The sequence below is a fragment of the Hibiscus syriacus genome, unplaced genomic scaffold (genome assembly GCF_006381635.1).
Source record: "Hibiscus syriacus cultivar Baekdansim isolate YM2019G1 unplaced genomic scaffold, ASM638163v2 tig00112353_pilon, whole genome shotgun sequence".
Classification (NCBI taxonomy): domain Eukaryota; kingdom Viridiplantae; phylum Streptophyta; class Magnoliopsida; order Malvales; family Malvaceae; genus Hibiscus; species Hibiscus syriacus.
The window spans coordinates 1-12,265 of record NW_024063313.1 but is presented as its reverse complement, the minus strand read 5'-3'; the positions used below and the strand labels follow the sequence as shown (position 1 = coordinate 12,265).

Below are 12,265 nucleotides of genomic sequence, written 5' to 3'. Positions count from 1 at the left end.
TCTCAACCTATCAAATGTGTCTATCCAGTCCATATACCGACACCTAACAGTTTTATAACTATTTTATAATAATTTTTTTTTAAAGTTTAAAACTTAAAAAAGACGACTTTGGAATAATTTAGTGGATATTTGTAAACTTTAATCACAGTATTATCTTTAATTACTTTTAGTCACAGTTATAACCGAGAAGCCAGGGTAAAGAGCCATACTGTAAAATTTCATTTTTGTTTTCGCCACAGAAATCAGGAAAGTGCGAAAATTAACGGAGAAAAAAATTATAAAAATGGTGGCGATTTCTTTGTACAGAGGGAACCTCCACCGAGCACCGGACGTTCCCCGGCGATGGCTAATGCCGACTCCCAAAATCTCCCTCAAAGACTTCAAATCCCTCTTGCACCGGCGCAACAAAGCTCTCTGTCTCCTTTGTTCCCCTTCTTCCTCTTCTAACCCAAACCATCAAATTCAATCTTCCGTGCCCACTGCTCCTCCTGTTGACCCCAAGTTGAAAGCCAAAGTGGAGCCTGACACGTCCGAAGGTTTAAAAACTGCACTGCCTCTAACGGAGGTCAAGGTGGAGGTAGTTGCAGGATCCGACGGTGGAGATTGTTTGGTGAAGCCAGTGGATGAGAAGTCCGAGAAAGATGTCAGTTTGCAAGTGGATGAGAAAGAGAAGTCGCCTGATACTAAAACAAACGTAGAGGTATTTTTGTCAGCTCGATTTTTTTTTAATTCTTCAGCATAAATTTTGAGCTTGAATATTAGTTTATTTGAAAGTGCTAAATTTATTAGTCTTGTTTGCTGAATTTTTTTTGATTTTTTTGCGGATTGCCAGACTGTTGAAAAAAAATAAATGATTTAAATGCAAAAGAACAAAGGAAAGGGGATGTTGAGGAGAGATTACGAGTTTTGAATGCAAAAAAGCATGGTTTAGTGCAAGTACTAAAGCAGGTAAACATCAATTCTATTTCTAATGCCTTTTCGTATAGAAGACAAGTGTTTTGAGAATTGAACTCCTGAACTTAATTGCTAGTATTTGATAGATCTTGAATGCGGAGGAGGAGTTGAAGAGAAGAAATAGCACGCAAGGTACACCGAATCATCCGGCTGTTTCACTTCAAGTGGAAACCACAACTGACTCTGTGTCGATGACGAGGATTGTCACTCACCGGATGGGCTCAGACGCTAATGTTGCTGGATAAAATGAAGGACTTGAAGCTGATGATGTTTCAAACGTCAATGTTCATTCTCGTCATGTGTTTCAGATGAGCAGTACATCACCATCTTCAGAATCTCCTCTTAGAAGGCCTACCTACATTCAACATAATGCGGTAATGTAATATACTAAATTTGATCTCCTTTTTTGCTTTTCTAATAACATATCAATACATGAACATCCATAGATTTTATCTTTCAACAGTAGGATAATGTGCATTTTGGTCATGTTCTGAACCTTAATTTTCCTTGAATCCTACTTCTCCTCATTTAGATTTAGGAAATTGACAATTGCATATCTTATGAATCACCACAAGCTTTTTTCCTCTGATGATTTGCTGTTTCTCAAATGCTTTACACTTGCTTTGTATGGGAATTTAAGATTAATCACCCTCATCTGGACGTCGGTAGATAATAAGCCTCCTTTCGTAGCTTAGAGCCTTGTCTCTTGCATATTCAAATTAAGAAAATGGCTCATACTATGATACTCTTTTCCGTTTTGTGTTTCTAGGAAATAAACACATGATGTAGGTGTGAGACTTTGTAATAATCAGCATCAACTGCAAGATGTTCTGTTATACTTTAGATATAAAACATGATCTATTACTAAGGATCACATTGTTTAGAGTTAACATTCTCTGATACTATGTTGTTTGTTGATTGGTTGATCATCATTGAGGTGAATGAAATCAAATGATGTTCTGTCTAGGTACATCATATTGTTTTTTAAACTTAAGATTGATTAGTAAGCAGTATCTGCTATGCGAAGTTGGGTTTTTGTGAAGTTAGGATGGTGGCATATATGACTCTGTTGCGTATGCTGACAATAGTCAGTTATTGCTCATATGTATAGATTCCCCACCCTTCTCGAACAAGCATGGGGGTCACTGGCAGTCCATCACGCTTTGCCCCTACTGGAAATCAAGGTCATCCTGGTGATCCTCCCACTGTATCTGTATCTGTATCAGGAACAAATTTTGTCGCATCATCTCCTTCCCCTGCAGCATCTGGTGGCACTTCGGTCTTCAGAGAGGCTCGACAACCAAGCCCTTAGAGCTAGAATCTGTAGCCAATTGAACTCTCCTTGTGACTTGAACCTCTCTAAACTGTAAGCCAAGCTTATCAACATTGTAAGTCCATTCTGGTTCTTCCTGTTTAAGCAAAGCGAGAATATCGGTTTTCAATTGCATGTCAGATTATCAGGTACGAGGAGATTGCCATATATTGAAGTTGAAGCTGTAGCCTTTTTTTTTTAGTTCCTTCATTATTAGGCCTAGAGAGAATTGAATTTGTTAAAAGAAAGGAACTAAAATGTAGTGAAATCCATGGTCCTTTGATCAATTTGTATAATTGATGATATTTCTCTTATTCCGTTGTAGTTATTCTTTATGATATTTTTCTTATTAAAAGATTTGGGTTTAAAGATTTTTTGATGATGTTTCTCTATTTTTTTATTTCTTATTCCCTTGGAGTTATTCTTGATGATATTTCTCTTATTCCATTGTAGTCATTCTTGACTCTTCTTCCGTTTAAGAGAAGAGAAAAAAATAAATTTTAAAAATTAAAAAAGCCAGGTTGGGGTCATGTTAAAGTCATTGTTAAACTTTAAATGATCAATGACTAAAATAGCAAAAAAAAAACAATGTTAGAGATACTTTTGCTAAAAGAATTTAATTTGATGACTAATAGTTTGTTTGTTTCACTGAAAACATTTTTCGGAAAATGTTTTCCGTAAAATGAATTATATCTTCAGGAAAGCATTTTTCTGAACAAAGGATTTCCAGAAATGGTTTAGAAATTTGATTGTCAATCAAACATTCTACTGCACATATATAAAAATCTGGCTGCTAGAATTGCATTTATTGATTGCAATGATAATATTATCCGAAAGAATTTTTGTTAAATGTCGGATTTTTTGAATTATATTACTCTCAGAATATAATTTTTCTTAATTAGTTTGTTTAATAATGGAATGTAGTAGTCCTCAAACATTGTCTTGTTAGTGATATTTGGCTCTGATCCTTCTTGTGCAAGTTACCTAAAAAATATGATTGAAGTGCTCTTCAAGCGCACGACATCTCTTTTCACAAGTATTAAGGTATGGTTTGATTGGCTCATTATTTTTACGACTTTTAAATTTGTCGATATGTAAACTTTTACTTATTGTTTTGCTCCAGGAATTCAGTACAAGACCAGACATAGCAGATGATTGTTTTCTACTGGCATCAAGATGCATTCGTTATTGTCCTCAACTATTTATTCCTTCTGCGGTATTTCCAGCTTTAATAGATTGTGCGATGATCGGGATCACAGTACAGCACAGGTATATTCTCTTTCTCACTGCCTGTATTTTTTAACATTATGAGCTTGCTTGTTGGTTTATGCATGTTTACATCTGTGGTTGTGCACGCGCGTACAAACACAAGCAATTCATCCTTCCTATAGGGGAATAGGACACAGTCCGTTACTTTTCGATACATTTATCATTTCGAAATTTATTCTCCCCCATATTTTATTTGCAGGGAGGCCTCTAATTCCGTTTTGACCTGCTTGTCTGATATCTTTGATCTAGCAAACTCTAACAAGGGAGAACAATATTTATCTATCAGGGATAGTCTCATTATTCCACGAGGTGCTACCATTACTAGAATTTTGGTGGCTGCCCTAACGGGAGCACTGCCAAATTCTCGATTAGAAACGGTAGCTTCTACTGCTTTGTTTCTTTCTTCAGCTTTTATGCTGCTGTCATTGCCTTAAATTATATTTCATGATCAATTTCATGGAGTCCTTTTGGCTGCTTCAGGTAGATATGCACTTCTAGCATTAACTCGGGCTTACGGTATGCAAGCACTGGAATGGGCTAGGGAAAGCCTGTCATTGATCCCATTGACTGCCGTCAAGGAAGTGGAGCGCTCGGGATTTTTGCAAGCATTGTCGGAAGCAGCCTCCGGGGCTGATGTGAATACTGTGATACTCTCAGTTGAAGAGTTATCCGACGTTTGTCGTCGTAATCGAACAGTTCAAGAGATTGTTCAGGGAGCATTGAAGCCACTCGAGTTGAATATGGTACCTGTATTATAGTTTGAATATGGGAGGGGCTGCTTTGCCGAGGCCTCATCTTTGTTTATCAGGCAAAACCAAATTCGACTTGAAACCGTATTCTTCTGTTTTATTTGTTCTTCATTTTCGTATCGCTTTTCATTTTGCCAAATATCCACCTGTTTTTGAGGTGCAAAATGGTCATTTCCTTTTACACCATGGAGGGAATGGATTATTTGTTGCGTCTTTTCTTTGTCATGGACACTGAGTTGTCTGGAATGGCATTGGCTTCTAGTTTTGGGGGTGATTCTTTGTATACATTGGAAAATTCATATATTTTGATCATGATTATGTTATTTTTGTCGTATCGGATACACAAGTACTAGCATAAGAAAAAAAATGAATTATTACACAAGTATCTGTCAAATAAAGAAGGATCCAGAGAGAAGAAAATAGATGCAAGTTCAAGTATTTATTCAAGTATATATAATCGATTGGATTAACTAAATATTAAAGGTCTGCAATTTGTGTTAGTGAGATTCTATGACACAAGGTTAAAATATGTGTTGTAAAATCCGACCTCTATAGAGATATATTGTAACAATTACATCCCATGCCAACCCAAAAGCACTCGAGTATCTTTTTCTTTTTCTGAGAAAACCATCTTTGAGAAGCTTTGCTTTTCTGGGATTTTGTAATTATTCCATCTTTTTATTGTTGTTATTAAAAAATTACTCCTCCAACCTTTTCTTTTCCAAAATATCCTCAAGTACAAAGTACGAGACCTGCACCTTATCACCAAGAATATATGTGAAGAAGCTAAAGTTTTATGCCTAATTCTTTTATAAAGAGTTCCCTGCATCTAAGCAGAGATGTAATCATGATTAGACAGTAGAGGATTTATTAAGTATTTAATCAGCAAAAATTTAAATTAACAAGGACTAAAATTATCATCAGACAAAAAGTTTAACAAGTTTATATGCACTGGCTTTATGTTAATAAAAAGTTGTTAATCATCTGGCAACATTTCTTCCCTGTTTCCTATAATATTTAATATTCCATACACTGTCAGTGAATAAATGTAATGTTTAACCGATGACGTACGTTTCGAGATTCATCGAAATTTTATCAACTTTTACATCCTCCGATATTATATTTATAGCTGTAATAGGGAGTACTTGAGAGAAACAGACTGCATAGCATATATGCTTGCTTTGCTTACACCCATTATATATACATGTTAATTAATTAAATGATTGCTTAATCCTAGTGGTTTCTCCCCCTCCATTATTATATATATACATGCTAGCTACCTCCCCTTTCCAGGTATAACATATTCAGTGTGCTTATACTACCACAGCTTAGCCTTAGCCTGAGACAGTGATGGGTTACACCAAGCATGGCAAGTCTTCCTTCTCCATACTCAGCTTGTTCACGTCGTGTTGCTCAAACGGAGGCGATGACATGAGCGAGGAGGGGTTTTACGTGAGAAGGGTGTGTCCAAGTGATGAAGACGGACGGCGTTGGATCGCCGAACCGGGCATTGACCGCAAAGCCTCTGCCTTCATTAACCGATTCCGGTCCCGAGTTTCCGACCCCGACCGTCAATCTCTTACTGCTTAACTTCAGTCTGCTACGTAGCTTTATCCCCTCTATTCTTTCATTGCACTTCCTTCTTTTATTCCATTGTTGAGAGGGGATTTTAGTGCGAACTTCATGAGTAGCAAAATCAATGCAGTCTCAGTCTGTTTATTATTTTTCTTTAATTTTCTGTTTTTGTTCAAGTTGGAATATCAAGTATGTTGTTATAATATTTAGAAGGTCATGGTTCAAACGTGTCTAAGCATACAAATATTTCCATGAAGGAGTTCTAATTACAAAGTTATTGGAAATTGAAGACGCACACTTTGATTATTCCAATGTTTCGGATTTTTGAGAGTTTTTAAATAAAAATATTATGACCAAAAAATAAATTTAGACAAAAAAAAATTACTACATCTGTTATGGTTTAAGATTTTAGTTTGATTTAATTCGTTTTTCATACTTTTAAACTCCAACTATATTAGTTGTCAAAAGCTGACCTCTCTAAAGTTAAAATTGAATTATAAATTTTGATAATATTTTTTATTATATTAGTTTCTAACTTTGTCACTTAAAAAGTGATTAAATCATAATTTTTGTCATTTAAAAGGGATCAAAAATAAAATTTTACCATTTATTAACTTACAATTCTATAATTTTATGAGGGATTTAAGAATAAGTTAACCATTTCAGGTGCAATTGGTCTTCGAATTTAAATTCTTGAATATATAAAAAAAAATCAAATTCAGGAGTTGAAGCTGGAAAAAAAGGGATTAAATTGATAAATAGTCAAATACGGGGACTAAGATTACTTCATCCCTTTCATTTATTGAACTGTTGGTGGCCTCCGAACAATACCAAAGCAAAGATTTGGATTGGAGAAGCAAAGCAAGTTCTTCCAAAGTATCTACCATGGCGCCCATACGGATGATAGGCAAGTAAATCTATCCGATTCCTCATAAAGATAACTCCATTCTTTTCTCTATCTTCTCATTTCTTAAACAATCTCTTCATTTCAATTTCGTTGTCTCCTTCAAAACACAGATATTGCCGTCAACTTCACAGGTAACTCTTTCACGCATTTCATCGAATAGGTTATGCTCGATTCCTATCTTTGGCTTCAATTCATCTTTTTTACTTTATTTGACAATCTGGGTTAGTTATTCTCCGCTTGGTTCATAGATGGAATGTTTAAAGGCATTTACAATGGCAAGCAACATCACGTTTCTGATATAGCTACTGTTTTGAGTCGAGCTTGGAATGCTGGCGTCGATCGAATTATCGTCAGTTACCATATCTCTCATACTATCTTTGCATTGTAATCTGTTTAGTTACTTACTTATTATAATTGTTCGGTTTTATTGGACGCTTTAGTTTTCTAGTGAACTCGTGGACTTGTATAAGTTGGAGTCCAGTTTTCCATTTCTGCATATATAACAGCATAATGAGTTTTAATTTTTTATATTGCTAGACATGCATAATTCATGGTAATGGGTTTGTTGCTACAGGTTACGGGTGGTTCCCTTGAGGAGTCGAAGGAAGCTCTTGCTATTGCAGAAACTGATGGTCCATCATCCTGCTTTATCTGTTGCCACATTTCTTTTGTTTTAGAATGTTTTCTTTTGGTTATCGTCTGAAGTTTGTTATTCATCACAGGGAGGCTTTTCTGCACAGTTGGCGTGCACCCGACTAGATGTAAGGTTAGTTTATTTCAGGAAATTTGTTGTGTTTGACCCTTTTGTTTTCCGAATATCGAGTACGAGTTGTTAACGTTTTTCTTCAACTTGGTCTCTTATGTTTTATTTAGGAGTTTGAAGAGAGTGGGGATCCTGAAAAGCATTTCCAAGCTCTTTTAGCGTTGGCTAAGGAGGGAATTCAAAAAGGGAAGGTGAGTTTGTGATATCGGTTTATATAGATCCAAAAAAATCTAGTAACCTATTGTATATTTACTTTTTTTTTATCAGGATTGTAATCTTAGTCTTACTATAGTTAGATACCGTGAATTTTGCCTTAACCTAGGTGGTTGCGATTGGTGAATGTGGATTGGATTATGACAGGCTTCACTTTTGCTCCCCGGAAATTCAAAAGAAGTAAGTGGTTGCCAAGAGAAATATTTGTTAGGGTTGTGTTCCATTGTTTCTTGTTATATATCGGTTTGATTTTGTCGTCTTTGATGATTATATTAGATATTTCGAGAAGCAGTTTGAGTTAGCTTATGCCACAAAGCTGCCTATGTTTCTGCATATGCGTGCAGCTGCAGGAGATTTCTGTGAAATAGTGGAACGAAATATTAAGAAGTTAGATTTCTGGATCTTTCTTACACTAGCATTTATGAAAAAAGAATTTTAGTTAATTGATTCACAGTTAATGCGTAAAAACTGAGGTCTGCCGTCTTCTTTTCACTTTAAAAGGTTCTCCGGTGGGGTTACTCATTCGTTTACCGGAACTGGTGAAGACCGTGATAAGCTTCTCTCATTTCATAACATGTATATAGGTGAGAATACAACATAGACATGGCATCTTCACCAAACATGTTTTGTTTCTATGCATGCAGTGACATGACATCTGTTGGCTACCCTATGTTCATATCTGAAGCTATTCATCATTATGGATATGGAGGTTCCTGGAAATACCTAACGAGTCTTTCAACTTCGGTTATTTTACAGGTATAAATGGATGCTCTCTGAAGATGGCTGAAAATCTTGATGTTGTGAGGGACATACCCATTGAGAGAATGATGATCGAGACCGATTCTCCATATTGTGAAATCAAGAGTACTCATTCAGGGATCAAGTTCGTTAAATCCTTATGGCCTTCTAAGAAGAAAGAAAAGTATGACCAAGAAAGTCTGGTTAAAGGACGTAATGAACCTTGTTCAGTTCGGTGAGTGCTTTTCTGGTGCAGTATCATAACTTTATTCCTTTTTCTTTTGTACCTCTGGAGAGTGTTTTAAAATAGAAATCTTCTTCCATAGTATATTTGAAGCTAATACGAGTGTTATAGCATCTGAATATTATTCCGGCTCATTTCTATTCATAATATTTTTCGTCTTCCTTTCTCCGGTGGTAATCGTTCTAGGCAAGTTCTTGAGGTGGTAGGGGGCTGTAAAGGAATCAATGACATCGACCAGTTGAGTGCTACATTGTATCAGAACACCTGCAGGTACTTGTGTTTGCAATCGTAGGAATTTCTCAAATTTAACGGCAATTCAAGCACTAGATAATGTGTTACCTAGAGATCAAATGAGCTTTTGTTTTCTTTTCCATCTTTATACTTATCGAAAGACTTTCCGGGCTATGCAGGGTTTTCTTCCCTCAAGACTTGGATGCTGCAGCCAATGCTCTTCTTGCTGGTCGCCATGAAAGTCAATGACACAGTTTTGTGGGTTTCTTTATTAAACGATATAAGGTGCTTTAATGTACTAAGAGAAACAACCTGAACTCTACATGTTTTATGATTGAAAGCACGTGACCATGCAACTTTGGAGTTTATGGTGGATCGACAGAAACACCCGATTTATATAGTCGGATCCATGACTGGTTTTCTTACGTAGTATGTTTTAAGCATCTTCCGGCTTCCGTCAACCCTAATACAGCAGAGTTTGTGGGAAATAGTTAGTGGAGCGGAGAATGATTCGCCTAGCAACTGAAACCCGTTGCTAAAGCTTTGACGACTAAACGTAACAATGTAAGATTTTACATATGAAAATATTATCAACATAAATAATCTTACTTTTCGTTAAGTGAATGTCTAGGAATGATTCTATGTCAAATCGGATTGAGTTTTTGGCCTACTCAAATTCAATCCAAATACAATACCTTTCCCTTGTCATTTGATATAATTCGAGTTAAGAGAATTCTATCTGATTTGAAATCTGACTCAAAGATAAAATATTAAAATTTATATCCGATTTAAACTGATACAAATATATATATATATATATATATATATATATATATATATATATATATATATATATATATAATATATATATATATTGGAAACCAGATTGAAAATATATATATATAGGTATTATAGTAATTATTTCTAAACATATGATGATTAATTATATTATTATTTTTAAATCGAGTCGGATTGAATATTTTTCATCTTAAATCTAAATTCTATCAGATTGACCTCATTCTCGAGAAAAAAATTCAACTGATCTTATAATATTAGTTCGGATCTTATCAAATTTAAATAAGATATTCATCCTTGTAAACATTCCTTGTATAATGTCGATAAAAGTGTTGCTCTTATTCGATTCGATTCATAAACATCTTTACTCATAACCATATGTAACATTAATTTCATAATTAAATTTATCAATTCTCAATCAAACTCAAAAAATTTAAATTTAATCTTACTTGATTGAACATCAATATTACGAAATTCAAATCCGTCTAATTTGAATCCAAAATTGATCCAAACCAAAAATCCCAAAGTAAAATTGATGTAAATGCAAAGTAACTAAAAATAAAATAAAAGAATGATCTAAAATCAATCAATCAACCCAACACAAAACCAACTCCACCTACCCAATCGACAACTCTCGTCATAATCCATCTAAATCATCATAAAGAAATCAGATACCAAACCAGAGGACAGTCAAACATCTATAAATAAAATAAAATCAAATCAAATCAAATCAAAGGGTTGCAATTGGAAGTGAGCATAGCATTAGGCCATTAGCATACGCTGCGGATTGTATTGAATTCAATATTCATTCACTCCATAATTCGAGTTTTTGAGGCTATTTGGGGTTCGGGTCTAGGCTTTGGGTCCCTGGGTATCTCTTCAAATTCAAGGATTTAACCTCCCAATAACAAATGCAAAACTAAAAATCCCACCTGTCTGACGTTTCTCCATTTAAGGTATCTTCTTTTTTCTCTCTTTTTCAATTCAAACTCAGATTTTAGGGTTTCTGCCTATTCGTTTATGTTTTTCACCCTTCTCTTTTGATTTCTTCTTTGTTTTCGATTCTGGGTTTTTGTAAGTTGTTCAGCTTCCACAGGTTACTGCTTTAGTTTTTGGTTTTTTTTTTATTTTGTGTTGGGAAAAATAAAATTACCATATTTTCTTTATATTTGTTTAGTTAATGTAGCTTTTGTTGTGGTTGATTTGGTTTTCTCCTGGTTAGGCCATGGCAGGAAAGAAAATTATAGCAATATGTCAGTCTGGTGGCGATTTTATCACCAATAAAGATGGTTCTTTGTCCTACAATGGTGGCGATGCCTATGCCATAGATATCAATGAGCAATCCAAGTTAAGTGATTTCAAGTCTGAGATAGCAGACATGTTTAATTTGAGATCTGGTAACATGTCTATCAAGTACTTCCTCCCTGGGAACAAGAAGACCCTCATTACTATCTCCAAAGACAAGGATTTTTTGCGCATGCTTAACTTCATTTGTGAGTCTTCGACCGTTGATGTCTTCATTGTGCCGGAGGAAGCGGCTGCTCGTAATGTTTCAAACATGCCGGCTAGTAGGTAGTTACCCTTCGTGTTTCTGAATTTACCATCTATGTTTGGCCCTTGCTGTCGTGGTTATGTGTTCTTAAATGTGCAGGTCGAGTGGGACGACTATTTCAGAAGTTGGGGCTCCTATTGGTGCACCTGCCAATGTTGATGTTGGGATGATCAATGGCATCGACCAACTTGACTTGGTCATGCCGAATGAAACCCCTTTGGACTGTATGCCCATTAATATAAATGATGAGAAGCATCTTAAAGCTGCTGAAGTTTGGGAGAATACGATCACTGGTGTTGACCAAAGATTTAATAGTTTTAATGAATTCCGAGAAGCTGTGCATAAATATTCAGTTGCACATGGTTTTGCTTATAGGTATAAGAAAAACAACCACCATCGTGTTACTGTTAAATGCAAAGCCCAAGGCTGCCCCTGGAGGATATTTGCATCAAGACTGTCCACTACCCAGTTGATTTGCATCAAGAAAATGAACACGACACATACATGTGAAGGAGCTGCTGTAAAAGCTGGGCACCGGGCAACAAGGGGTTGGGTGGGAAGTATTATAAAGGAGAAATTGAAAGCTTCTCCCAACTGGAAGCCAAAAAACATTGCCAATGACATCAAAAGAGAATACGGAATCCAACTGAATTATTCTCAGGCATGGCGTGCAATAGAGATTGCCAAGGAACAGCTTCGAGGATCCTTTAAAGAGGCATATAGTCTCTTACCTTATTTCTGTGAGAAGATAAAAGACACTAACCCGGGCAGTATTGTCTCCTTTGTTACCAAGGATGACTCGAGCTTCCATCGACTCTTTGTCTCATTTCATGCCTCGATATCTGGTTTTTTACAAGGCTGTCGACCTCTAATTTTTCTTGACAGTACATTTAAATTGCCTCGATACGAAGGGATGTTGTTGGCTGCAACCGCTGCAGATGCGGAGGATGGTATTTTCCTGTA

General features: G+C 35.8%; 4 protein-coding genes across 6 annotated transcripts; all 4 read left to right on the top strand.

Annotated features, from left to right (window-relative positions):
* The first annotated feature begins 228 nt into the window (after positions 1-228).
* LOC120178578 lies at positions 229-2,604 on the top strand. 2 transcript variants are annotated; one of them, XM_039184390.1, is made up of 4 exons: positions 232-706; positions 841-948; positions 1,041-1,328; positions 2,066-2,604. In XM_039184390.1, the coding sequence occupies exons 1-3, from the start codon at positions 284-286 to the stop codon at positions 1,197-1,199; spliced, it is 690 nt and encodes a 229-aa protein (XP_039040321.1). In that variant the 5' UTR covers positions 232-283; the 3' UTR covers positions 1,200-1,328; positions 2,066-2,604. The 2 variants fall into 2 exon arrangements, with proteins under 2 accessions (XP_039040322.1, XP_039040321.1); XM_039184391.1 differs by lacking the exon at positions 2,066-2,604 and having other exon boundaries at positions 229-700; positions 833-948; positions 1,041-1,184.
* A 357-nt stretch (positions 2,605-2,961) lies between these two features.
* LOC120178579 (transportin MOS14-like) lies at positions 2,962-4,493 on the top strand. 2 transcript variants are annotated; one of them, XM_039184393.1, is made up of 4 exons: positions 2,962-3,310; positions 3,390-3,535; positions 3,735-3,912; positions 4,016-4,493. In XM_039184393.1, the coding sequence occupies exons 1-4, from the start codon at positions 3,260-3,262 to the stop codon at positions 4,031-4,033; spliced, it is 393 nt and encodes a 130-aa protein (XP_039040324.1). In that variant the 5' UTR covers positions 2,962-3,259; the 3' UTR covers positions 4,034-4,493. The 2 variants fall into 2 exon arrangements, with proteins under 2 accessions (XP_039040324.1, XP_039040323.1); XM_039184392.1 differs by having other exon boundaries at positions 2,968-3,310; positions 3,735-3,917; positions 4,020-4,493.
* Positions 4,494-6,655: 2,162 nt separating this feature from the next.
* LOC120178577 (putative deoxyribonuclease TATDN1) lies at positions 6,656-9,466 on the top strand. The gene is made up of 12 exons (XM_039184389.1): positions 6,656-6,766; positions 6,877-6,897; positions 7,015-7,115; positions 7,341-7,398; positions 7,489-7,532; positions 7,640-7,720; positions 7,852-7,922; positions 8,019-8,129; positions 8,244-8,326; positions 8,499-8,715; positions 8,911-8,994; positions 9,135-9,466. The coding sequence occupies exons 1-12, from the start codon at positions 6,745-6,747 to the stop codon at positions 9,202-9,204; spliced, it is 963 nt and encodes a 320-aa protein (XP_039040320.1). The 5' UTR covers positions 6,656-6,744; the 3' UTR covers positions 9,205-9,466.
* Positions 9,467-10,483: 1,017 nt separating this feature from the next.
* LOC120178581 lies at positions 10,484-12,257 on the top strand (the record flags this gene model as incomplete). The annotated part of the gene is made up of 3 exons (XM_039184394.1): positions 10,484-10,706; positions 10,973-11,322; positions 11,402-12,257. Coding segments are annotated over exons 2-3 (1,203 nt in total), but the record flags the coding sequence as incomplete, so codon positions are not given.
* Between the last annotated feature and the right edge of the window lie 8 nt (positions 12,258-12,265).

Excerpts from the sequence above, each read along its gene's own strand:
- LOC120178578 (XM_039184390.1), top strand. The coding sequence starts at position 284 with ATGGTGGCGATTTCTTTGTACAGAGGGAACCTCCACCGAGCACCGGAC. Across the intron at positions 707-840 it reads AAACAAACGTAGAGGTATTT|AAAAAAATAAATGATTTAAA; the intron begins TTGTCAGCTCGA and ends CCAGACTGTTGA. Across the intron at positions 949-1,040 it reads TAGTGCAAGTACTAAAGCAG|ATCTTGAATGCGGAGGAGGA; the intron begins GTAAACATCAAT and ends AGTATTTGATAG.
- LOC120178579 (XM_039184392.1), top strand. The coding sequence starts at position 3,260 with ATGATTGAAGTGCTCTTCAAGCGCACGACATCTCTTTTCACAAGTATT. Across the intron at positions 3,536-3,734 it reads GGGATCACAGTACAGCACAG|GGAGGCCTCTAATTCCGTTT; the intron begins GTATATTCTCTT and ends TTTTATTTGCAG. Across the intron at positions 3,918-4,019 it reads TCTCGATTAGAAACGGTAGC|ATATGCACTTCTAGCATTAA; the intron begins TTCTACTGCTTT and ends TGCTTCAGGTAG.
- LOC120178577 (XM_039184389.1), top strand. The coding sequence starts at position 6,745 with ATGGCGCCCATACGGATGATAG. Across the intron at positions 6,767-6,876 it reads GGCGCCCATACGGATGATAG|ATATTGCCGTCAACTTCACA; the intron begins GCAAGTAAATCT and ends TTCAAAACACAG. Across the intron at positions 8,327-8,498 it reads ATTTCATAACATGTATATAG|GTATAAATGGATGCTCTCTG; the intron begins GTGAGAATACAA and ends GTTATTTTACAG.